This window comes from Nomascus leucogenys, chromosome 3 (genome assembly GCF_006542625.1).
Source record: "Nomascus leucogenys isolate Asia chromosome 3, Asia_NLE_v1, whole genome shotgun sequence".
Taxonomy (NCBI): domain Eukaryota; kingdom Metazoa; phylum Chordata; class Mammalia; order Primates; family Hylobatidae; genus Nomascus; species Nomascus leucogenys.
The window spans coordinates 155,815,958-155,843,685 of record NC_044383.1 but is presented as its reverse complement, the minus strand read 5'-3'; the positions used below and the strand labels follow the sequence as shown (position 1 = coordinate 155,843,685).

The 27,728-nt window shown below is 41.5% G+C and overlaps 1 protein-coding gene across 8 annotated transcripts in view; it reads right to left on the bottom strand.

Annotated features, from left to right (window-relative positions):
* The window catches only part of FAM120B (family with sequence similarity 120B), a 117,707-nt gene that overhangs the window by 74,319 nt on the left and 15,660 nt on the right, over nt 1-27,728 (bottom strand). For 6 of the 8 annotated variants that reach the window (XM_030809995.1, XM_030809990.1, XM_030809994.1 and 3 more), the window contains exons 3-5: nt 26,858-27,038; nt 19,990-20,091; nt 2,737-2,909 (exon numbers count right to left, since the gene is read on the bottom strand). In XM_030809995.1, coding sequence (XP_030665855.1) covers nt 2,737-2,909; nt 19,990-20,091; nt 26,858-27,038 — 456 coding nt within the window. The remainder of the gene's footprint in view (nt 1-2,736; nt 2,910-19,989; nt 20,092-26,857; nt 27,039-27,728) is intronic. The other 2 variants (XR_004029430.1, XM_030809998.1) reach the window with 1 other exon arrangement.

Sequence of the window (27,728 nt, the reverse complement as noted above, 5' to 3'; positions counted from 1 at the left end):
CTATTGTGGCTATCAGCTCCTGTAGTTTTATCATATTTCTTAGCTTCTTCACATTGGATTACAACATGCTCCTTTAGCGTGGCGAAGTTCATTATTACCCACCTTCTGAAGCCTACTTCTGTCAATTTAGGCATTTTAGCCTCAGCCCAGTTCTGTGTCCTTGCTGGAGAGGTGTTGCAGTCATGTGGAGGAGAAAAGGCACTCTGGCTTTTTCAGTTTTCAGCATGTTTGCATTGATTCTTTCTCATCTTTGTAGGCTTATCTATCTTTGACCTTTAAGATCTCTAACCCTATCCGTAACCTTTGAATGAGGTTTTTGTGGGGTCTTTTGTTTTCTGTTTTTCTTTTAACAGGCCATTCTACTGTAGGGCTGTTGCGGTTTGCTGGGGGTCCACTCCAGATGCCAGTTGCCTCAGTTTCTCCTATACCTGGAGGTATTACCAGTGAATACTGTGAAACAGCAAAGATAGCAGCCAGCTCCTTCCTCTGGAAGCTCTGTCCTAGCGGTCACTGATCTGTTGCTGGCCTGCACCCACCTGTAGGAGGTGGCTGAAGACCCCTATTGGGAGGACTCACCCAGTCAGGAGGAACAGGATCAGGAATCTGGCTGCTTTTTGGTAGAGCCGACGTGCTGCACTGGAGGTGGGGGACCCTTCCTCATCCGGACTGCCTGTATCCTCCAAAGCTGGCAGGCTGAAGCAGGTAAGTTGACTGAACTGTGGCTGTCCCTCTTCCTAGGAACTTGGACCCTTCTAAGGTGGACTCTAATTCACTGCCATTGGCCGGCTGGGATTCCAAGCCAGTGGGTCTTAAATTGTGAGGTGCCATGGAAGTGCAGCCTGCAGAATGATGCCACTTGGCTCCCTGGATTCAGCCCCTTTCCTAGGGATATGTACGGACAGATTTCTTGTCTTGCCAGGGATCCCAGAGCCAGAGTATGTAAAACTCTTGGGTCTCTGTGTATACCTGAGTGGCTGCTCTGCTGAGACTCCAAACAGCTCTGTGTATCGGACCCAAGGCTGTGGTGGTATGGGCTAATGAAGGGATCTGATACATGGGTTGCAAAGATCCATGGGAGAAGCATGGTTTCCCAGGCAGGGTCACACAATCACTCATGGCTTCCCCTGGCTGCGGGTGGGGGTTCCTTTGGCTCCATACTGTTCCCAGGTGGGGCACTGCCCTCCACCCCTAGTTTACTTCATTCTCTGTGGGTTGTGTTGTTTGTCTAGTCAGCCCCGAAGTGAAAATCTCAGTATTTCAGTTGAAGGTGCTGAATTCATTTGCCCCTTTTCATTCCTCTCTGTGAGTGCCACGGACCGCAGCTGCTTCTAATTGGCCATCTTGGCTTCATCTCCTCTCTTTTAACATCTACATTTTAAATAGTTCCTCACATCCTACATTAATTTATAATCTGCTATGTCTTGAGCAAATAAAGAAGTAATCTACTCAAAACGGTAATGCAAAAACTAAGGTTTACATTGGTGCATGTGAAACCAATAATGAAGCAATAAAACCTCTAAGCACTACTTAACCATATCACATCTTACAAAATGCAAAATGTAGAGCAAGCTATAGAACGGGCAGAGCCAAGAGGACATTTAGAAACAAAAAATCAGTCCAAGATTCCCTTGAGATGTATTTCTACAATAAGAGTACATTTCTTAAAGACAATCAGTAATTTGTAAAGTAAATTCAGGTTTGAAAAAATAATTCTATAATTGTCTATTCCAGGTAAGTGAACACTGAATGGCTATGCCAATGGAGACCCACCATATAGGGAGGTCAGAGGAGCTGAGACGATGGCTTGAAGGAGTGAAGAAAGCTTATGAGACATCTTAACAGCCTGAAGAAGTAGACACTTTGTCAACAATGGGACAAAAATCATCTTAAATCACAGAACCAGGGAGGGAGGTGGGGAGGAGCAAAGCAGAGAAAGAGGGGCTGGGAGATGGGAGCATTCTCAGCCTTTCTTTTACTAAAGGTGTCCAAGCACGTGCATGTAGAAAACTATTAAAAAGGTGAATCTTTTAACTGATTTTTATGATTTTCACATATAAACTACGCATAAAACTAATGCAAAAGAAACAGTCCACCTTGTTGAGTGAGCCTAAATGAAGGATCTGCCACTACAATCTCTAGCTCGGCAGGATGGGAGGACATAAATAACGAAGGTTATGACACCTGACATCGCCCCAACAGCCCTGGGAGGCAGCTACTAAGATTATCTCATTTTCAGATTAGAAAATGAAGGCATATAATCAATAAACATTCGCTGGATGATGGAATGAAACTGACATAGGAAAAAGCTGAAGTAATCTGTCCAGAGGCAAAGAGCTATGAGAAGCTAGGTCTCTAGCCAGGTCCTTTCTCACCTTTACACTAAAACCCAGAAACAAGAACCACCCCCCAAACAATGCCACGAGGACAGAGGAGGTACACTATGGTCCACAAAGTTTGAGAAAGTTTAGTCAAGGCCAGAGCAGCTTCCATCACCTGCAAGACTTCCTAAGTCTCTAATATGATCTCTAAAGCTGAGGTACTGACAGAGTTTCTCGTACGTATTTTGCCATACAATCTTCTTTTTATTTTTAGAGCACTTCAAAGGACTAATAATGTTCCATGGAACAGACACTGGAAAAAGACGATCCGGGACACCAGCCATGGCAATATCCCGCATGCTCCCTCTCATAAAGTAAGCGCAGGCTGCAGTGACTGGAACGGGCAGCTGGACATTACCTGGACAAAGAGGTAGATCAAGAGGCAGCACAAAGCTTGAAACGGGCTTTCGACAGCCTGCAGCTCTTCTCTTGAGGAGGAAAGATTGAAACAGGCTAGGAGTGTGTCCAAGCGCCGAACCTGTATTTCTGGCTCTTGGTTCAGCCATAATATTTTCAAACTAGGCGTTCCCCCTAGTTAAGAAAAAAAGTGCATTAACTATTGTTCTTTGCAGCACAGAGTTATAATATGCTCCTTGTAGAAATACAGTAAAAGGAAACAAATCTCTTCCCTTCCTGATGTAAAAGGAACTAGAAAGTAAACATGATAAGATTCGTGTTTTTTTTTTAAAAGCCCAAACCTAAAGGGCTGGCATATGTACGTTTCAATGAAAACATTCCTTCTTTTCTTAATGGCTAAATTTTGAGGGATACTGCACTTTCGACCATTAAGAATGCTTTCAGAACATCTTTCAAATGTGCTGTCCCAAGGATATAAGAAGGTACTGCTGCCCTGCAGTATCACAGCTCTGATGGAGCACTTGGATAAAACGTCATCCATCTACCCCTTTAGTTTGCTCTCTTACTTTCCTAAATTAATGGTTTTCAACCTTTCATGTGCAAAAGAATCAACTGTAGAGATTGTAAAAAATGCATTTTCCTGGGATCTATATGCAGAAACTATGATTTGATTAGATAGGTATGGGTGCCTGGAAGTCTGCATTTTAACAACTCAGAAGACTTGGATGCAGGCAATCTGTGGACCCCAGGCTTTGGAAAGCACTTTCCTAAAACTATTAAATAAACAGAAATTCCTAAAATGTAATTTTTAGTGTTTCACTTCTATATTTTATATAGATGTTTAAATTATTAAAATCAAAAGAAAAACACCCTTACTCATTGACTGAAACCACGACAAATGATGACGACTCACACTGAGTTGCAGATGCAGGTGCAGCTCTGCTTCCACTCTGACAGACAGAAAGGTGCCGTTTCTAAGGTCGGACTTGTTAATCTGTGACTGCCGAGATGTCCGCCCTTGCTATCCACAGCTGTGATTTTTCTGTGAGGACCACTTGGCTATAAAATATATGCCAAAAGCTCAAGGCTGGCTGGGATCTAAATGTCCCTTTTGTTTACTAAGGAAACAGAACCTACTAACCAAATGGCCTCAAATGACCCCAAAAAGGAAATTCTTCTCTTTCTTTTCTTATGTTTCCCACGATAGCATTGACTACTCTCAGTGGTATATTTCCCACCATCAGAAGTGAAACAACTCAACAAAACTCACTTACATTTCCAAAATGGCTGAAGTATTCCCTCCACCTGAAAAGCTTTTTCATTATTTATCTCAGAGAGAGAAAAAACATCATTTTTCTCTTAAGAAAATGCTAAGGATAATTAGCAAAAACAACACAACCCTATGGCAGCAGTACTTAAGATAGAGATGACTCCAAGACAACCACAAGTGTCAGTAACTACTTCTTAGAAACATACTTTCAGGAGAATAATCAACTCAGGCAACGTGTGCAGTCTCGGGACAAACCCGGCTCCTGCCTGTTTTTATGCAGCCCATGAACTAAGAAGGGCTTTCATATTTTTAAATGACTGAAAAAAAAACCAAAGTAAAAATGATATTTCATGATGCAGGAAAACCACACGAAATTCCAATTACAGCATCTGAGGCTGAGGCTCTTTACTGGGCCACGTGTGCACACGTGGGTATCGTCCACAGTTCCTTCCAGGCTTCAACGACCAACCTGAGTAACCTAGACCATGTGGCCTGCAAAGCCTGAAATATTTTCTACATTACCCTTCACAGAAGTTTACTAGTCTCGGATCTAAAGTAAATAATGAATCTTCCATTATCACAGTTATTTCAAATATACTAAAGATTTTGAAAATCATTTTTTGACTACAATTCAGACAGGAAAGTATAAAGAAGAAAATAAAAACAATGTACAATTCTACCACCCAGATATAACCATATTTTGAAATACAAGTTTCTAGTCCTTTTTTAACGTGAATAAGACATTTATGAACATGGCTGAAAGGTCATGTCCCCATCAGCATGCAGGGAGATGGAGAGTGGAAAGATTTTACCTGTGTTTCATTGCTTACACATGAAAATTTAATACAAAAAAAAAAAAAAGATTCATTACATCTATTTAGTAGAACCCAGTACAGCCATGCGCCACATAACAACATTTTGGTCACTGACAGATCTCATATATAATGGTGGTCCCGTAAGATCACAATACCCTATTTTTACTCTACCTTTTCTATGTTTAGGAATGTTTACATACACAAATGCTTGCCACTGTGTTACAGCTGCCTACAGTATTCGGCAGCCACATGCTTCACAGGTTTGTAGCCTGGGAGACATAGGCCACACCGTTTAGGTTTGTGCAAGTACATTCTATGATGTTCTCACGAGAGAATCACCTTGCGACGCATTTCTCAGAACTGATCACTGTGGCTAAGCAATGCAGGACTGTCTAGTGGAAATGATAAATGAGAGACTTCCTGAATACACAATTAGGAACAGTATTTACTTGTGATCTCTTATTCACTCCCTACAGGTTCAGACTCCATGAGATGGGCTTAGACATCCAAGAAAGAGATTTCCAGGTATCTGTCTAATAAACAAGACAGGAAGGAAGAAACACAAAATCCATCAATTGTTTACCAACATTTTTCCTACCATATTGTCACAAAAGTTTCTATGAAGGCTGAGAACTGAAGCTCCATTCATATGCACTGATACATACAATTCTAGGTGCTCTGCACCTGAGTGGCCCCACGTGAAAGATGAACAGTTGCTACCTTGGAAGAGCTTGCAGGAGAAGGTTGTGCAAATATTACAAGAGTGTGAAGGTTTTATGACAGGAGTTCCTTTCCTTTTTTTGGAGACAGTGTCTTGCTATGTTGCCCAGGCTGGTCTTGAACACCTGGCCTCAAGTGGTCCTCCCACCTAGGCCTCCCAAAGAGCTGGGATTACAGGCATGAGTCACTGTGCCCAGCCTGGTAGAGTTCTGAAGGTCAAAGAGAGTAACAAACAAATTGGGGCAGGGCATTAATAAATTTTCATGGAAGAGACTGGTGGGAACATTGGGCTGGACTTTGCTGGATAAAGGACACTTATAAACAAAACTTCTTCTGGGATTGAAAGGAGGCAACAATGGACAGTGATAAAAGCCTTCCAGCCTTCCTGCCCTCTACCCAAGCATCCAACCAATCACATGCCAGGCACCAAAGGAGGTGCCGACACAGGGAAATGACTCACTGTCTGCCCTCGGGAACATTTACAATCAGTGGAGCACACTGAAACTAACCAAATACACTCATGTCCAACTACAACGTGTAGGGCAGAGGACTCCTGCTGCGGAGCAGAGACATTGTGAGGAAGAGACTTGAGCTGAGATTTGAAGAGGGGGCAGAAATGAACAAAGATGAGAGAAGAAAAAGGGAAGTTCAGGGAAGGGAAGTGTCCCAAGTGCAACAGGAACACACTGGAGGGATGCCCTAAGGAAGACCACCATCAAGTCTGCTACGCAGGAGGACTCTGGCAGCAGTGGGAAGCTGACTCGGGGAATATAAAGGCAAAAACAAGAGGCAGGCAAAGAGGTGAGGGACTGGATCCACGAAATGATTAGGGGAAGTATGCTGAGGTGACTGGGACTTCAGATCTATGGACTTGACCAGGTGGTGATGGGGACATCCACTGCAATAGAGGACAGTGGGATTCCAAGGTGGGGCTGCTCAGGAACCAGAGAGAGGCCAGCACCGCAGGCAATGGTGCAGGTGAATGGACTGAACGATCTCATCAGTTCTTCCAAGGTGGGTCTATTCAGGAACCAGTGTGAGGCCAGAACCGAAGGCAACAGTGCCAGCAAACGGACTGAACGATTCATCGGTTCTCAGTCTTCAGAGGCCGTGACACGTAGTGACATACTAGTGAACAAAGCCGGTAAACAACTTATGGAATCAACAGGTTTTCTCTCTCTCCCACATCTTTTATTAGACCAACAGCCTTAGTATCATCTGGGAACTCAGAAATGCAAATTCTTCAGTCCTACCCTAGACTTACTCAATCAGAAATTCTAGGGGTAGGGCCCAGCAATCTGTGTTTTAACACACCAGCCAGGTGATTCGGCTGCTGAGTTTCAACAAAAAGGCTACAAAATCATTTACACACAGAAAACAAGTAACTTGCCAACAATAAAGAAATTGGCTCTTGAGGGGTTCTAATGATATAATAGATTATAGAAAATCACCAGAGTAGGAAAAATGTCCTCATAAATCTCTTTAATATAAAAAATTTTCATCCTAAATTCAATCAATATTTTGCCAAGAAATATTTATTGAATGCCTACGTGAATACTAATTTAGGAGATAAGATATCTCCATAGCTCTCTCCAGAACTTGCAGGTATTTAATGGAAGATAATATACTCCAAGGTTATTGTCTTTTAATGCTACTACCAGAACGGAACATCCTCAGAATATGCAGAAGTCCTCTGACCACTCTACAAAAAAGGCTTTAATTACAAAGTTACTTCTTTTCATAAATGCGGTAAAATGTTAGCTCCTCCTAGCCATACAGAGGTTTATTTCTCAGCTGACAGGTTTCCAGGCATCCTCTTACCCAGGGGAGGGTGTGGATGTTTTTGGAGGATCATTTAGATCACTTCTCTTCTAGTGGTAAACTCTAAAAAGAATGGCTAACTCAGGTGTGATAACTCAGGAGGGTTGCGATGCAAGGGAATTGTTAGTAAGTAATTTCAGTTTAAAGGAAATGTACTTGCATCAGAATTGGAAGGCAGACCAACTCAGGGGAGGGCAACTCAAACTTTATCTGGTGTGTAAGAGGACTCCATCCACACCCATCCAGTCATCTAGGTCTTGTATAAAGATAAGACTTTGCCAATAAAGATCGAAGGTGGCCCTCATGTTTCACCCAGAGCCTCATGGGCAGCTGAGATGTTTCCAACAAGAACTTAGAGACCAAAACAAGCAATCTGGTCCCCAGGTCACCCACCAGCATCACTTCTAAAATGCATCAGCTTCAAAAACCCCAGCACACAATTTGGTAAAAGGTTTTGTGTGAACAGATGGACAGGACAGCCTCAGGGTCTTTTCAGGAGGGACCAAGCCCCAGGGGGAAATGCAGAAGAGCAGGCAAAGGAGGCAGTTCTATGGTGGGCAGCTCTAAAGGCTGTCCTGAGAGGTGTCTGGAGGACTTGGCCCTGGGGGAGAGTTGTGAACGCACCTCCAGAGTGCCCCATTGCTGTTTCCACAGCTACAAACACAGAAGAGTGAAAGGCATGCTGGATGCTAAGCCATGGCACTTACATGTGCTTTTTAAATGGAAATAAGTTTTTTAATAGGTAGGTTTTTGAGTTATTTTAAGGTTATTTTCCTTGCATATTCCTAGGGTTAATAAAAACATAAAACTGCCTGGCTTGTGTCTATTCTCAGGATGTAAGAAGTGAAACTCCTTGAATTAACTTGCATATATCTTATAGCTCAGATCATTTGTGAAAGCTTGAATTCACAAGTTCAATTTAAGTGAGTATTTATTTAGCATTGTCTGTTGGTAGATCATTCCTGACCAAAAGGAAAAAACAAAAAACAAAAAAAACAAACAAAAAAACTCAGAAAACTGGAGACACAGGCCTGACCTCTCAGCCTACATCTTTCTCCCATGCTGGATGCTTCCTGCCCTCGAATATTGGACTCCAAGGTCTTCAGTTTTGGGACTTGGACTGGCTCTCCTTGCTCCTCAGCCTGCAGACGGCCTATTGTGGGACCTTGTGGTCATGTCATGGCTATGATCGTAATCAATCCACGAACTGAAAATACTGGAGATCTGGCAAGATGGCCAAATAAGAACAGCTCCGGTCTGCAGCTCCCAGCGATTCCAACGCAGAAGGCTGGTGATTTCTGTATTTCCAACTGAGGTACCCAGTTCATCTCAATGGGACTAGTTAGGCAGTGGGTACAGCCCATGGAGGGTGAGCAGAAGCAGGGTGGGGTGCTGCCTCACCCAGAAAGTGCAAGGAGCTGGAGACCTCTCTCAGCCAGCCAAGGGAAGCCGTGAGGGATGGTGCTATCCAGCCCAGATCCTATGCTTTTCCCACAGTTTTTGCAATCCGCAGATCAGGAGATTCCCTTGTATGTCTACACCATCAGGGCCCTGGGTTTCAAGCACAAAACTGGGCAGCTGTTTGGGCAGACACAGAGCTAGCTGCAGGAGTTTTTTTTTGTACCCCAGTGGTGCCTGGAACCCCTGCGAGACAGAACTGTCACTCCCTTGGAAAGGGGGCTGAAGCCAGGGAGCCAAGTGGTCTCACTCAGTGGGTCCCATTTCCATGCAGCCCAGCAAGCTAAGGAGCACTGGCTTGACATTCTCACTGCCAGCACAGCAGTCTGAAGTCCACCTGGGATGATCGAGCTTGGTGGGGGGAGGGGCATCTGCCATTACTGAGGCTTGGTAGGCAGTCTTCCCCTGACAGTGCTGGGAGGCTGGGAAGTTTGGACTGGGCGGAACTCACCACAGTGCAGCAAAGTGGTTGTGGCCAGACTACCTCTCGAGATTCCTCCTCACTGGGTAGGGCATCTCTGATAGAAAGGCAGCAGCCCCAGTCAGGGGCTTATAGATAAAAATCCCATCTCCCTGGGACAGAACACCTGGGGGAAGGGGCTGCTGTGGGTGCAGCTTCAGTGGACTTAAACGTTCCTGCCTGCCAGCTCTGCAGAGAGCAGCAGCAAATCCTGGCAAGGAGGTTTCTCCCAGCACAGCACTCGAGCTCTGCTGAGGGACAGACTGCCTCCTCAATGGGTCCCTCCTCCCCATGCCTCCTGACTGGGAGAGACCTCCCAGCAGAGGTTGACAGACACCTCATACAGGAGAGCTCCGGCTGGCATCTGGTCGGTGCTCCTCTAGGAGGAAGCTTCCACAGGAAGGAGCAGGCAGCAATATTTGCTGTTCTGCAGCCTCCGCTGGTGATACCAGGCAAACAGGGTATAGAGTGGACCTCCAGCAAACTGCAGCAGACCTGCAGAAGAGGGGCCAGTTGCAAGAAAAACTAACAAAGTAACAGCATCAACATTAACAAAAAGGACACCTACACAAAAACCCCATCCAAAGGTCATCAGCCTTACAGATCAAGGATAGATAAATCCATGAAGATGAGAAAAAAACAGCACAAAAATGCTGAAAATTACAAAAACCAGAATGCCTCTTCTCTAAATGATCGCAACTCCTCTCCAGCAAGGGCACAAAACTGGACAGAGAGAATGAGCTTCATGAACTGACAGAACTCGGCTTCAGAAGACGGGTAATAACAAACTCCTCTGAGCTAAAGGAGCATGTTCTAACCCAATGCAAGGAAGCTAAGAACCTTGATGAACACTTACAGGAACTGCTAACTGGAATAACCTGTTCAGAGAAGAACATAAATGACCTGATGGAGCTGAAAAACACAGCACGAGAACTTCGTGAAGCACACCTAAGTATCAATAGCCAAATCAATCAAGTGGAAGAAAGGATATCATAGATTGAAGATCAACTTACTGAAATAAGGTGTGAAAACAAGATTAGAGAAAAAAGAATGAAAAGGAACGAACAAAGCCTCCAAGAAATATGGGACTATGTGAAAAGACCAAACCTACGATTGATTGGTGTACCTGAAAGAGATGGGGAGAACGGAACCAAGTTGGAAAACACACTTTAGATATTATCCAGGAGAACTTCCCCAACGTAATAAGATAGACCAACATTCAAATTCAGGAAATACAGAGAACACCAATAAGATACTCCTTGAGAAGAGCAACCCTAAGACACCTAATTTTCAGATTCTCCACAGTTGAAATGAAGGAAAAAATGTTAAGGGCAGCCAGAGAGAAAGGTCAGGTTACCTACAAAGGGAAGCCCATCAGACTAACAGCAGATCTCTCTGCAGAAACCCTACAAGCCACAAAAGAGTAGGGGGCCAATATCCAACATTTTTTTTTTTTTTTTTTTGAGATGGAGTCTCGCTCTGTCATCCAGGCTGGAGTGCAGTGGCACGATCTCAGCTCACTGCAAGCTCTGCCTCCTGGGCTCAAGTGATTCTCCTGCCTCAGCCTCCCAAGTAGCTGGGACTACAGGTGCATGCCACAACCCCTGGCTAATTTTTTGTATTTTTAGTAGAGACAAGGTTTCACCATATTAGCCAAGATGGTCTCAATCTCTTGACCTCATGATCCGGCCTCCCAAAGTGCTGGGATTACAGGTGTGAGCCAACGCGCCTGGCCCCGACATTCTTAAAGAAAAGAATTTTCAACTCAGAATTTCTTTCTTTTTTTAATTGAATCCAAATTTTATTAAGGATTTCAAGTTACATACTCCAAATTTCTAGAATGGAATGGAATCACTTTGGAACTGGAAAAATGGCAAAAACACTGACATCCCTTAAAACTTCAATTTTATAAAGAAAATTCTTCTGCAAATCAACTCAGAATTTCATATCCAGCCAAACTAAGTTTCACAAGTAAAGGAGAAATAAAATCCTTTACAGACAAGCAAATGCTGAGGGATTTTGTTACCACCAGGCCTGCCTTACAAGAGCTCCTGCAGGAAGCACTACATAAGGAAAGAAAAAACTGGTACCAGCCACTGCAAAAACACACCAAAAAATAAAGACCATCAACACCATGAAGAAACTGCATCAACTAATGTGCAAAATAACTAATGTGCAAAATAGCATCATGATGACACATAACAATATTAACCTTAAATGTAAATGTGAAATGCCCCAATTAAAAGACACAGACTGGCAATTTGGATAAAGAGTCAAGACCTACTGGTATGCTGTATTCAGGAGACCCATTTCATGTGCAAAGACACACATAGGCTTAAAATAAAGGGATGGCAGAATATTTACCAAATGGAAAGAAAAAAAAAAAGGCGGGTTGCAATCCTAGTCTCTAATACAACAGACTTTAATCCAACAAAGATCAAAAAAGACAAAGAAGGGTATTACATAATGGTAAAGGAATCAATGCAACAAGAAGAGGTAGCTAGGTAGCTATCCTAAATATATATGCACCCAATACAGGATCACCCAGATTCATAAAACAAGCTCTTACAGACCTACAAAGAGACTTAGACTTCCACACAATAATAGTGGGAGACTTTAACACCCCATTGTCAATATTAGATCAACGAGACAAAAAATTAACAAGGATATTCAGGACTTGAACTCAACTCTGGACCAAGCAGACGTAATAGACATCTACAGAACTCTCCAACCCAAATCAACAGAATATACATTCTTCTCAGCACCAGACAGCACTTATTCTGAAATCAACCACATAAATGGAAGTAAAACACACCTCAGCAAACGCAAAAGAACAGAAATCATAACAAACAGTCTCTCAGACCACAGTGCAATCAAATTAGAGCTCAGGATTAAGAAACTCACTGAAAACTGCACAACTACATGGAAACCAAGCAGCCTGCTCCTGAATGACTACTGGGTAAATAACAAAATTAAGGCAGAAATGAAGAAGTTATTTGAAACCAGTGAGAACAAAGAGACAACGTACCAGAATCTCTGGGACACAGCTGAAGCAGTGTTAAGATGGAAATTTCTAGCACTAAATGCCCACATCAGAAAGCAGGAAAGATATGAAATTGACACCCTAACATCACAATTAAAAGAACTAGAGAAGCAAGAGCAAACAAATTCAAAAGCTAGCAGAAGACAAGAAATAACTAAGATCAGAGCAGAACTGAAGGAGATAGAGACATGAAAAACCCTTAAAAAAATCAGTGAATCCAGGAGCTGGTTTTTTTTTTGAAAAGATTAACAAAATAGACTGCTAGCCAGACTAATAAGAAAACAGAGAATAATCAAAGAGACACAATAAAAATGGTAAAGGGGATATCACCACTGATCCCGCAGAAACACAAACTACCATCAGAGAATACTATAAACACCTCTACACAAACTAGAAAATCTAGAAGAAATGGATAAATTCCTGGACACATACACCTTCCAAGACTAAACCAGGAAGAAGTTGAATCCCTGAATGGACCAATAATAGGTTCTAAAATTGACGCAGTAATGAATAACCTAGCAACAAAAAAAAAGCCCAGGACCAGACGGATTCACAGCTGAATTCTACCAGAGGTACAAAGAGGAGCTGGTACCATTCCTTCTGAAACTATTCCAAACAACAGAAAATGAGGGGCTCTTCCCTAACTCATTTTATGAGGTTAGCATCATCCTGATACCAAAACCTGGCAGAGACACAACAAAAAAAGAAAATTTCAGGCCAATATCCCTGATGAACATTGATGCGAAAATCCTCAATAAAATAATGGCAAACCGAATCCAGCAGCACATCAAAAAGTTTATCCACCACGATCAGGTCGGCTTCATCCCTGCGATGCAGGCCTGCTTCAACATATGCAAATTAATAAGCGTAATCACATAAACGAACCAATGACAAAAATCACATGTTTATCTCAATAGATGCAGAAAAGGCCTCTGATAAAATTCAACAGCGCTTCATGCTAAAAACTCCCAATAAACTAGGTATTGATGGACTATATCTTAAAATAACAAGAGCTATTTATGACAAACCCAAAGCCAATATCATACAGAATGGGCAAAAGCTGGAAACATTCCCTTGGAAAACCAGCACAAGACAAGGATTCAACATAGTATTGGAAGTTCTGTCCAGGGCAATCAGGCAAGAAAAAGAAATAAAAGGTATTCAAATAGGAAGAGAGAAAATCAAATTGTCTCTGTTTGCAGATGACATGATTGTATATTTAGAAAACCCCATTGTCTTAGCCCCAAAACTCCTTAAGGTGATAAGCAACTTCAGCAAAGTCTCAGGATACAAAAATCAATGTGCAAAAATCACAAGCATTCCTATACACCAATAATAGACAAGCAGACAGCCAAATCATGAGTGAACTCCCATTCACAATTGCTACACAGAGAATAAAATACCTAGGAATACAACTTACAAAGGACGTGAAGGACCTCTTCAAGGAGAACTACAAACCACTGCTCAAGGAAATAAGAGAGGACACAAACAAATGGAAAAACATCCCATGCTCATGGATAGGAAGAATTAATATCATGAAAATGGCCATACTGCCCAAACTAATTTACAGATTCAATTGCTATTCCCATCAAGCTAACATTGACTTTCTTCACAGAATTAGAAAAAACTACTCTAAATTTCATATGGAACCAAAAAGCCCATATAGCCAAGACAATCCTAAGCAAAAAGAACAAAGCTGGAGCCATCATGCTACCTGACTTCAAACTATACTACAAGGCTACAGTAACCAAAACAGCGTGGTACTGGTACCAAAACAGATATATAGACCAAAGGCCTCAGAAATAACACCACACATCTACAACCATCTGATCTTTGACAAAACTGACAAAAACAAGCAACAGGGAAAAGATTCCCTGTTTAATAAATGGTGCTGGGAAAACTGGCTAGCCATAAGCAGAAAACAGAAGCTGGACCCCTTCCTTACACCTTATACAAAAATTAACTCAAGATGGATTAAAGACTTAAATATAAAACCTAAAACCATAAAAACCCTAGAAGAAAACCCTAGATGATACCATTCAGGACACAGGCATGGGCAAAGACTTCATGACTAAAACACCAAAAGCAATTGTGACAAAAGCCAAAATTGACAAATGGGATCTAATTAAACTAAAGAGCTTCTGCACTGCAAAAGAAACTATCATCAGAGTGAACAGGCAACCTACAGAATGGGGGAAAATTTTTGCAATCTATCCATATGACACAGGGCTAATATCCAGAATCTACAAGGAACTTAAATTTACAAGAAAAAAACAACCCCATCAAAAAGTGGACAAAGGATATGAACAGACACTTCTCAAAAGAAGACATTTATGCGGCCAACAAGCATATGAAGAAAAAAGCTCATCACATCGCTGGTCATTAGAGAAATGCAAATTAAAACCACAATGAGATACCATCTCATGCCAGTCAGAACGGTGATCATTAAAAAGGCAGGAAACAACTATGCTGGTGAGGATGTGGCGAAATAGGAATGCTTTTACACTGTTGATGGGAGTGTAAATTAGTTCAACCATTGTGGAAGACAGTGTAGCAATTCCTCAAGGGTCTAGAACCAGAAATACCATCTGACCCAGCAATCCCATTACTAGGTATATACCCAAAGGTATAAATCTTTCTACTATAAAGACACATGCACACGTATGTTTACTGCAGTACTATTTACAATAGCAAGGCTTGGAACCAACCCAAATGCCCATCAATGATAGACTGGATAAAGAAAATGTGGCACATATCCACCATGGAATACTATGCAGCCATAAAAAAGAATGAGTTCATGCATGTCCTTTGCAGGGACATGGATGAAGCTGGAAACCATAATTCTCAGCAAACTAACACAAGAATAGAAAACCAAACACCGCATGTTCTCACTCATAAGTGGGAGGTGAACAATGAGAGCACATGGATGCAGGGAGGGGAACATCACACACCAGGTCCTGTCGGGGGGTTGGGGGCAAGGGGAGGGGCAGCATTAGGACAAATACTTAATGCATGTGGGGCTTAAAACCTAGATGACGGGTTGACAGGTGCAGCAAACCACTATGGCACATGTATACCTCTGTAACAATCCTGCAAGTTCTGCACAGGTATCCCAGAACTTAAATTAAAAAAAAAAAAAAAAAACTCAAAAAACCCTGACTACGCACATGCAAAGTGAATCTTTAGATGAATAAACTTCAAAAGCCTATTTATAATAAGCAAAAAAATTCATTCATAATAAACAAAACAGAATACATTTACATCTCAATACATCAAACTCTATACTTACATGGATAAGTTTTCTAATTTCATGCTTGCAAAAATGACATCATTACACCACTCCCATCTAATGGATTCAACAGTGAAAGTGGCTATAAAAAGTAGTAATGCAAAATTTAACTCTTGTGACTCTAATGTGAATTTGTTAACACATTTGACAAAGCTTCACACTATTTTTTACAAGTTGGTGAAAAACCGCTTTAGAGATTTTAACCAATTTATGTTGATCTGCGATGGTCGGGGCAGTTTTAGACACTGGCAGCCACATGAGCAGAGCCTCACCAAGGGCAGGCACACGCACACCCACACACCAGCTTCCTTAAGGGCAGGCACACGCACACCCACACACCAGCTTCCTTAAGGGCAGGCACACGCACACCCACACACCAGCTTCCTTAAGGGCAGGCACACGCACACCCACACACCAGCTTCCTCAAGGGCATGTGCACACACACACACACCAGCTTCCTTTTACCACTCACAGAAACCTCCAAGACTTGTTGACACTTTCTTGACTGACCTTGCAACAAGGGTCAGATGAAAACCTTCAACGATGTATGTAAGAGGAGGTGAACAAGAAAGCCACTACAACTGTTTGATAGCAATGACAGATTGAATCAAATACATGGTCCTTTTTTCATGAAATGTATGACTTACCCTCATTTTGTTTTGTAAAATAATCTTCTAAGATATTCTGCAATTTTGGCAAATCAAATGTGTATAGCCAAGAAATACTAAGCTTTCTGATTGTTGAACACCACTTTAAAAAGGTCCTTCAAGATAGACAAATTACCAATTAGATGTGTGCATTAGTTTTCCTAGGTTTCTAAAATAAGGATATGCTCAAAGTAACTTAAACGACACTTAGAAGAGAAAAAAAGCCACCAGCACTTTGAAAATGAAGAACTGACAAATCTCCAATTCTGGAGACTGTAAAGGCAATTTCAAATGCTTGCCTTTGGTGTGGGCCAAGACTCCCAGCCAAAGAATGGAGAATGTCAGGAAAGTGAGTAAGGGGAGTCAGAGCAGGCAGTGTGCTGGGAAAGCGTAGACACACATGCACAGATCAAGGACCTTGACAAGCTGGGTTTGGGAAATGGAAGCTCAGCTGTGTTACCAGAAACATCATCTTCCATGATACATTGTAAAAGAAATGAAATGTAGTACATATATCCTATATACATGCTCCCACATGCACACACGTAAAGATGTGGCCCATATGCTGGACAGTGGCTCATGCCTGTAATCCCAGCACTTTGGGAGGCAAAAGCGGAAGGATCATTTGCAGCCAGGAGTTTGAGACCAGCCTGGCCAACAAGGCGAAACCCAGACTCTACTAAAAATATAAAAATACAAAAATCAGCTGGGTGTGGTGGCACGTGCCTGTAGTCCCAGCTACTCAGGAGGCGGAGGTTGCAGTGAGCTGAGATTGTGCCACTGCACTCCAGCCTGGGTGACACAGTGAGACTCTGTCTCAAAAAAAAAAAAAAAGAAAAGAAAATAAATGAAAAAAAAAAAAAAAAAGATGAGGCCCACAGAAATACAAGCATGTAAATAAGCTCCCTGAATAAAACAAACCAGGGTCTTAGTCCATCTGAGATGCTATGGCAAAACACCATCAATTAGGTAGCTTGTAACAGCAGAAAATTTCTGGAGGCTGTAAGTCTAAGATCAAGGTGCCAGCATGGTTGGTTTCTGGTGAGGCCCCACTTCCTGGTTCACAGATGGCACATTGGCACCTTCACACGGAAGAAGGGGCCTCTTTTATAAGGGCAGGAATCCCATCTAATCACCTCTTTCCCTCCCAAAGGCCCCACCTCCGAATACCATCACATTAGTGATTAGGTTTTCAATACAGGAATTTGGATGGGCGGGGGTACAAACATTCAAACCATAGTACCCAGGAATGAGATTTCTTTTTCTGCTCCCTGGCTCGTTAATTTTGATTATTTCCCCTTACTAATTTTTAACTAATTTCTATAGTTTTTTTCTGCACCCTTCAGCCTCACTTCTACTTTGTTGAAAAATACTTGTGATTTCCTTTTATTTCTACAATTCAGGAAAGCAAGCATTAAACCACATGTGCTGTCAGAGGAAAAAGCCTTTAAAAAAAAAAGAACATGGGCCACTATATTGAAAAACTCACAGAAAATGTAGCACTTATGAGATCACCCTAATTAAAACTGTCTTAGAAGAACAAGGAAAATCAGGTATGGGTATCATTTAGGAAAAACTGGTTCTAATGGTGCGACAAGAACCTTTCACAGGTTTTCCTGACAGGTAGAAGGGGAGGCCCATCGGCAGGATCTCACTTTTTTTTTTGAGGTGGAGTCTTGCTGTTGTTGCCCGGGCTGGAGTGCAGTGGCGTGATCTCGGCTCACTGCAAACTCCGCCTCCAGGGTTCCAGCAATTCTCCTGCCTCAGCCTCCTGAGTAGCTGAGATTACAGGTGCCCACCACTACACCCGGCTAATTTTTGTATTTTTAGTAGAGACAGAGTTTCACCATGTTGGCCAGGCTGGTCTCAAACTCCTGATCTCAGGTGACCCACCTGCCACGGCCTCCCAAAGTGCTGGGATTACAGGCATGAGCCCCCCCAACCCCACCCCACCCGGCTGATCTGTTTTTAATTGTATGTTGTATTCATGTGAATACGTGAGAGGAAATGGGATGCTCTGTTTTCCATTTTTGTCTAAAATCATTTGGCAATATTCCTCATAGATACTGAAAAGCATTTAAAATTTAAAATCTTGTCTTTTTAATTATCATCATTAATGCAAGTGTAAATAAGGAGTCACCACTGAAATAATCTGGAATAAAAATTCAAATCCTATGTCTAGAGTAATAGCTGTGGAAATGAGTGTGTTTGAGACGTGGCCCTCCATATAAAAATTCAAATCCAATTTCTAGAGCAATAGCTGTGGAAATGAATGTGTCTGAGACGTGGCCCTCCGTATAAAAGTTCAAATCCAATTTCTAGAGTAATAGCTGTGAGAATGAGTGTGTTTGAGACATGGCCCTCCATGTAGGGCACAGGCTTCCAGAGCTCCTTCCAGAAGAGAACCCAACGTGTGGTCCACGGTGCTACACACATGCTTTCCCACTCTAGGAGTGCAACAGAGGATGTTTTCACAAGCTCTGAAGTAGTCTCTCTAATACTTATACAGTTTCTGGAATTTATTAAAACATTATATAGAGTGGCCTTTAAAATTAACTCGACACAATGACGAACGGTCAAATGTTCTCTTTAATTCAAACAATGAAGAGAGATGTAATAGTCATTTTCCATATTATATTTGGAAAGATACTATAAGATGAAAATTACATATATAATAAAACATTTTTGGAAAATTATTTTGGCTATCCTTTAAAAAAATGCTCCTTACTGTAAAAACAAATGTCAATGCATTTTAATTATGTTTCTCTGATAAGTACTTTTAAGGTTTTAGTCTATGATTAACAGAATAAGGAAACACTCCCTACAATAGCTTTTCTCAACTTCTCTCTCAATACAATTCCATTTATTTAAAAACCAATTATAATGCTCAGATCCATACTTGGTAAATTACAGGTTCATGTGATGGAAAATAATAGTCACACCAGAGAATGTAATGCATATGAAAATGGAATAGCAAAACTGTAGGAAAGTATTTGTTCTGTGAAACAATGACATGAGCCACTAAAAATAAACTCTGAAGCTTAGCCTCCTTTTCCTTAACTGTTTGTATGTAGAACCCTACCCTGACACTTGTACATTCCTGACCTGTTTCAGATACTACGAACTCACAGAAAGAAAGGCTGCTCTTTGGATATACTTCAGCTAATCTGTAGGTGAACTTTGTTTTTCCTTACGTCTCATTAAGTTTTAAGATACTACTCATGAAAATATAACCTTCTTTCCAGTTAAAATAACCCTCCTTTATCTTCTCTTTCTGGTGCCAGAACTCATCAAAATATGCTTTCAGTGGTGGGGTGAAGGTAAGATTGTTGATTCAAGCAAAATATGAAGAACCTATCCTGTTAAACTCCGTGGACGTCTACCAAGCAACAACTAGACGTCAGGCGCTGGGGCTGTGGCAGCAACATGAGCTGACCACAGCCATCCTTCTGTCTCTTTTCTCTCTCCACTGCTGTGGACCTGGACCAGGGTAGATGGAGAAAGAGGCAGAGCACCGCCGCAGATGGTCCGGGGTAAACCTGCCACAGCATCATCCTTCCATTATTTTGGGACTTTATTAGATGGATACATTAATCATGAGCCAAGGGTTTAAATAAAAACTAGTATTTGTGCAGTTCTGGTAAAAGATGCTTTCCATAACTGATGCATTCTTAGACTTTTATCATAGAATGGAAAGATCTGTGGTTCATTTAAAGAAAGGCTGCCTGTACCTGGAATGGTCATCTGCAGTGGCCTGACGAGGTCCGGGTGCCTCAATGGGTTCCCAGGATACACAAACCACTCCTTGACAGCCGGGCAGGTGCTGGTGACATCTGAAGAAAAAGAGTTGGGTCAGTAGATGCATGAGAGCATGCATTGCCAGGCTCACAGTGTCACAGACCCAGCTCTGCCCAGGTGGCCAATTCAAAGGTAACCTCTCAAATCCAAGATGACTGAGTAACCTTAGTTATCCAACAATTAATTTCTTATCCTCCAATCTGAGAGTAATCTGTTCATTCCATCAAGAACCATACGCTGTGGAACCGACGAAATCCTCAGGATAATCTGGGTAAGTAAACAATAATATGGGAGAGAGAGTTTGCCATGTTAACGACTCCTAAGATGTCCTTCCTCCCTACCCCCCTCACACTGTTCCAGAAAACACTTAAAGAAAACTGCTGGAATCTGACAGTCAACATGGATACAGTTTTTTAAAGCAGGACCAGGTAAAGAAGACAGTGGGTGTAACTGAGGAACTCTGAAGGAAGGAGGTCAGCAGAGAGCAGGTGCTTAATGGGGAAGGGAAGAAGAGGTGGTGTCCCTAGATGCCAGGCATCCCAGCACAAAGATGATCATCAGTCAGACAGCTGGTCAAGTTGGGCAGAGGGCTTCGATGAGGGGCAGAGAGAGGCAGTGGGCTTGATCCAGGGCTGGGGGAGGCAGGCCTTGATGAAGAGAAGAAGCGGGGACACTTTTCTATAAAAGAGCTGAGAAATGAAGTGGAGAGATGTTCCCTTAATGTAGAACAAAAAGACAAAAACAGGAATCAAAAGATGAAGAAAGACAGTATCAATCCAGGAAGCCCCGCCTGCATTTCACAGCAGTTCCAGAAGAGAACTGAGACAACAGAGATTTGCTAAACACAGGATAAAGAGAACATCTCGAAACCTTCTAAGAAAAAAAAAAGTCAGTAAAAAAGGAACATGAATCACTCCAGCACTCGACTTTGCAGTCGGCATTATCAGTACCTGTGACGCCACAGGACCGTGGGGGTGGCTGTGATAGAGCAGAGCCACTGAGCAGGGGACAGTGGGGGTGGTCGTCTGTGAATGCGCAGAGCCACTGACCAGCCTTCCTACCATCAACACTAGAACTGAAGAAACGGTTCTAGCAACTGCATTCATGTGATGGACAATGGGCAGTGCCAGATTGTTATCCCAGACAGAAGGGAAACAACCCTCTATCACACCAATTTTGTGCCCATAGGCACTGTCCAGACTGTATCCTAGTGAGGGAGGTAGTTCCTCAGATGAGGAGACAGAGACTGGAGATCAAGACTATTGAGGCCACCATCTGCAGGACAGAGCACCAGAGAGCAGGGCAGTGTGCAGACGGCAAGTGCCCTTTACACTCTGGCTGAAGAGAGAGCTATAGGGGTATAGGGTAAGACTCACAGAAGCCAGGCAATGTCCTGGGGCTGGCCAACCAATGGAGCTTGCATTGGGCTTGAAGACAGTGGAGTTTCCACCACCAGCAAACATGAAGAGACCTCGTTCCACACCTTGGGCACTCTGGTGAGAGCCCAGAAAGCCCTGTCTTAGGAGTAGGGCTGTGCTTAGCTGTAAAGTAAAAGCCACAATGGACACAGCCTAATGAAGTTTAAAGGCATGTCTCGGAAGGAGCAGGTAGAGTAACTGTCTGACAGAACTAAACTACACTCTTTTTAGTATCCAAAATGTTCTAGCATACAATCAAAAAACGCTAGACATGAAAATAAGCAAAACTATGTGGATCCTGTAGGAAGAAGTCAACAAATGGCCCAGAGGAAGAGGCAAAAGAGATTGAGAAAGACAAAATCTTCTTTAAAAAAACGCTCATTTCTTCCAAATTTGATAGGAAATAGAAACCCATAGATTTAGGAACCTCAAGAATCCCATGAAGGGGGCAGAGTGAACCTTACTCAAAATCCAGCAAACAGGAGAGGAATTGTAAAGACAGCCAGAGGAGAAAAGCCACATTACACATGGGGAACAATGATAAAGATGAGCCTTGTTGTCTCATGAGAAACTACACAAGCCAGGAGAAAATACAGAACGACCTAAAATTCTATATGCAGCAAAACTATATCCCCCAAAGAAAGATGAAATACAGTCCCGTACTGCATAAACGATGATTCGGTTAGTGACGGACTGCATACACATTTCTGGTAAAGCCTTGATGATCTGACCCCGTGGAGTCCTAGACTAATGTGTGTGCTTGTGTCTGAGCTTTTAACAAAGCAGTTTATAAAAATTAAAAATTTCTAAAGTATGAATTCAGGAGGTAGAGTTAAAAATTTTTCTAATAGAAAAAGGCTTATAGAATGATATAAAGAATTTTTTGTCCAGTTGTATAATGTGTTTGTATTTTAAGTTAGGTGTTGATTACAAGAGTCAAAAAGTTAAATAAATTTAAAAGTTTATAAAGTAAAAAAGTTACAGTAAGTTAATTTATTGTTGAGGAAAGAAATATTTTTTTAATGTATTATAGTGCTAAGTGTGCAGTATGTATAAAACCTACAGCAGTGTACGGTCATGTCCTGGCCTTCCCATTCACTTCCCACTCGCTCACCGGAGTCACCAGAGCAGCCTGCGTGTGCAGTGTATATAAAGCCTATAATTTAAAGTGGAAATTGGCAAACTACCAGCTCATGGGTCAAATCTCCCTGCTTTTAAACAGTCTGAAAACTAATAACGTTTTCATATTTTTTGATGTTTGGAAAAAAATGTTTTTAAGAACATTTTGTGACTCCTGAAAATTATACTCTATAAAATTCAAGTTGGCCGGGCGCGGCGGCTCACGCCTGTAATCCCAGCACTTTGGGAGGCTGAGGCGGGTGGATCACAAGGTCAGGAGATCGAGATCATCCTGGCTAACACAGTGAAACCCCATCTCTACTAAAAATGCAAAAAATTAGCCGAGCATGGTGGCGGCTGCCTGTAGTCCCAGCTACTCGGGAGGCTGAGGCAGGAGAATGGCGTGAACCCAGGAGGCGGAGCTTGCAGTGAGCCGAGATCATGCCACTGCACTCCAGTCTGGGCGACAGAGCAAGACTCCATCTCAAAAAAAAAAAATTCAAGTTTTGGCCTGGTGCAGTAACTCACATCTGTAATCCCAACACTTTGGGAGGCTGACGTGGGGGATCTCTTGAGGTCAGGAGTTTGAGACCAGCCTAGGTAACATAGCGAGATCCTATCTCTTCAAAAAAAGAATATTTAAAAATTAGCCGAGTGTGGTGGCGCATGCCTGTCATCTCAGTTACTCAAGAGGCTGAGGGAGGAGGATCCCTTCAGCCTTGGAGTTGAAGGCTGCAGTGAGCTGTGATGGTGCCACTGCACTCCAGCCTGGGCAACAGAGTGAGACTCTGTCTCTAAAAAAAAATAAATCAATAAAATAAAATTCAAGTTCTGTCACATGGGAAAATTGAATAAAGGCTTCCTGGCACACAGACACACTCATTCATATACACGTTGCCTATGGCTGCTCTTGCACTACAATAGCAGGATTGGGTAGTTGTGACGGGGACTGTGGAGGGAGCCCTCAAAACCTACAATATTTATTATTATCTGACCCTTCACAGAAAAAGTGTGCCAACCCCTCATGTATTATAGGGTTTAAAACATATGCATAATCTCCAAAGGTTACATATTGTATGCTGCCATTTATATAACATTCTGAAATGAACAAGAACATAGAGATGAAAAACAGATTCGCAGTTGCCAGAGGACAGGAATGGGGGGAAGAAAGACTGTCAGGACATAGGGGCACATGGAGGAAGTGCTAACAAATCAGCTCTGTATCTTGGCTGTGGGGTAGCTGCAGGATCTTTGCACAGACCTACACACCCACACACATAAATGCATGCATGTAAAAAATGGCACAAATGAATAAGGTCTGCAGTTTAGTTAGCATTGTACCTGATGTTAACTTTCTGGCTTTGATATTACATTATATAAGATGTCATCTTTGGAGGAATCTGAGTGAAAGGTACATGGGAAACTACATACTATTCTTGCAACTTCCTGTGAATCTGTAATTATTTCAAATTTAAAAAATATATATATGTACAAGACCTAAAATGACAGTAGCAAAAATGTTGGGGAGAACGAAAATACACAGTTAGAAGGTTTTTACATTGCTAGTAACATGGTATATTATTTGATAGTAAATGGTGATGTTAAAGATATTAAAATTGCAAAAACCACAATTACTTTTGCACCAATCTAACAGACCCCAGATCAACCACTTTTTTTTTTGAGACGAAGTATCACTCATGTCGCCATCTTGTCCCCAGGCTGGAGTGTAATGGTGTGACCTTGGCTCACTGCAACCTCTGTCTCCTGGGCTCAAGCAATTCTCCTGCCTCAGCCTCCCAAGTAGCTGGGATTACAGGCATCTGCCATCACGCCCAGCTAGTATCTGTACTTTTAGTAGAGACAGGGTTTCACCATGTTGGCCAGGCTGGTCTCAAACTCCTGACCTCAGATGATCTGCCTGCCTCGGCCTCCCAAAGTGCTAGGATTACAGGCGTGAGCTACCGTGCCTGGCCAACTACTTTTTTTAAAAAAAAGGTAAATCTAATAATCCAAATGAGTGCATAAAACACAATACTAAAAATTATTAAACTAATCCAAAAGAAGTATGAAAATGAGAAAATAATGTGGGAAAAAAAGAACAAAGAGCAAAACGGAAGAGTGAGCCCTAATTACACCAAAAGTTACACTCAGTGTGAACATTCCAATTAAAAGAGAGACTGACACTGGACATGCTGTTTTTAAAAGAGATGCACTTTAGATGTTAAGAAATAGTTTAAAAGGACAGAAAAAATACCATATCGCGCAAACATTAACAGTAAGAATACTGGAGTGACTATATTACAATAAAACAAAGACAACTTTAGGACAAAGGGTATTACCATGTTTTTAAAAGTGAACTCTCCTATTAAAAGGGTCAATTCATTAAGAAACATAACAGTTCTCAACGTATATGCACCTAACAACAGAGTTTCAAAATACCTAAAGCAAAAACTGACAGAACTGAAGGAATAAATAGACAAATCCACAGTAAGAGCTGGAGTTTTTAACCGTTTTCTCCTGGGAACTAAGAACAAGTAGACAGAAAATCAGTAAAAGACTTGGAATAACCTTACTAACACTGCTGACATTTACAGAACACTCTACTCAACAACTGTAAAATACACAACATTTTCAAATACAAATGGGATCATAAACTAAGTCAAACAAATAACATAGGATACACTTCATTATTATCATCATATATAAATCAGCAAAAACAGCATTTTATTTTCATATCTTAATAATGTAAACTTCATGTAGAAAGCCAAAAAGTTGAGGGAGAAAGAAAGAAACTAAAGATCAACCATGAAGACAAGTTCAATGTGAATGGTTTTTCCTGTTTATGTGGTTATCTAATAAAGTTATCCACTTGGTCCTAAATACATTACATTAACAAAGTATGAAATTTAGGTTAGTGAAGTTTATATTTTAATGAAATAGTCTGAAAATAATTCCAATATTATTATTTAATGTAAAAATGTTTTCATGAGGAAGATCTCTTTTTTCCATCATTAGAGTCAATGTGCAAACATCCATGTTAAGAAAGAATGTGGGTAGAGAGCGCGTAAGAAAAAGAAATTTTAAAAAATGATTTAAATAACATTTGGCTCCAGAGTTTATCACACAGGTTCTTTATTTCTGTTTTTAAATCAGCTTAAACATCTTTCTCATGTCTGCTTCCTTAGGTCACAGCGGTGAACTCTTGCAGTATGTATGGGAGAAAGCAGTGCACACTGGGTAGCGCTACAGCAATCTAACAAAAACTGGATTTAAATAACCCCACTACCCCGAGCCCCATCATCCAAAAATAATAATGATGACTTTTCCATCTGATGATTCTATCACCACTTTTAGATTATGTAAATGTTCACTTTCTGGAACAACAGAGTAAGGTTAATATTGACATGTTTGGAAATAATGATGTTTAGGCAAACGGACCACTTTCACCGGTATCCTACTCCTTCTCTCTCTTATCCTGGTAATAGTGTGTAGACCATGTTTCTTATCAACGCACTCTCAAATCAGACCATAAAGTACCTAAGGTCTCTGTCTAAAACGAACAAGGCCTTACTGAAATAGAAGGTCACTAAATGCATTCAACATCTCTGGTTTCTAATATGAAGTGCTCTTCCACACTCCTGATTCCCCCCAAAACTATTCCAAACAGTGAGTTATGGGACCTTCACTAACTTTCTCCTTGGGGTTAAAATTCCTCATTTTCACTATTTGGGTCCTTGATGGTCCACCCTCTACTCTTGTTGCTAAGCACATAATGGAAATATAGATGAGAAAAAACACAAATTACTAAAACACCAAAGGAAAATTGTTTGTATTTAAAAACAGGATCACTAGATTTTGTAAAATTATTTTATAAAAATCACATTTTGAGGGAAGACTAAGTAGACATTGTTTTCTTCTAATAATAGGCATACTCTACTCTCCCCAACAGGAGGAAATAATTTTCAGTTTTAAAAAAGCAAAAATCCTTTTAAGGCATAAAAATATGACATTTTACAGAAATCACGCATTCTTCTTTTAATGCACACTGATCAACTTACTGCTAATTAGATATAGATGTCCAATGGCACTTACACCTAATTTTTTACAGATGTCAGTGGTATTCGCAATTATACATTTGACAGGGAAATAAAACCCATTTAATTGTCTCCATGTCTTGAAAGAATGCACTCTATTTCATCTGGCCAGTTTCTCAGAACTCAACTGCAAATAGAACCTTTACTAAGAGGGACCAACCAATTCTCACCTTGACAGTCCTCCAGTAAGAGTGAGTAGACCCGCTGTCGAATGGGACGGTAAATGAAGGCCTGGCTGGGTAAGGCCTGGTCAAGCTCATCTTCTAGGGTATTGCTGCATTCAATCTCTCCACTGCTCATGATGTTGTACACCAGGTAGCTTTCTGCTTGGACGTGATGTGTTCTAGCAACCTGTTTGAAATTTAAATACAACTGAATTTCTCCTTAAAAACAAGATAGTAACCTTCAAATAGAAAAAGTCAATGCCTTTCATTATATGCCAGTTTTTTAAGGCCCTCAGAAATGTAACTGACCCTGAAATTCATGACATCAAGTTGCCATGTTCTCTTTCCTTTGGACTACCAATTTCAAACTTTCTATTCCCCCTCTTCTTCCTCTCTCCAAATGTCTACCAGTCTTATCTTCTGCAGTATCTCACTGTTCTATCTCCTCGATAACCTCCCAGTAACCGGGTGCTCACTACTTCTCACCAGTATTGCTATAAAAGGGTCTTAATCCCCTAGCCCAGTTTCTCCCCTTTCCAACCCATCCTTCACACCATTGCCATACTGTCTTTGAAAACTTTGCTACCCTATTCAAAACATTTGAATGGCTACCACAAATCCTTCGCCATAACATTTGAGGCCCCACTATAAAGCCTCAATCTCCTTTTTCTAGCCTTGCACACCATTTCACCCTCATAGAAATGGCCATAATCCAGTCTCAACAGAACATCTTCATTGCTCCTCAAGAGTACTCAATCCTCTTCTACCTTTACTTGTGCCCCATAAGAACTTACCCTACCCAGAATCTTTCTCTTTCAGTCTTTCCCAGCCTCCCACTTTACAATCCTCTTTTCCCTTTAAGGTTTGCTGATGTCAC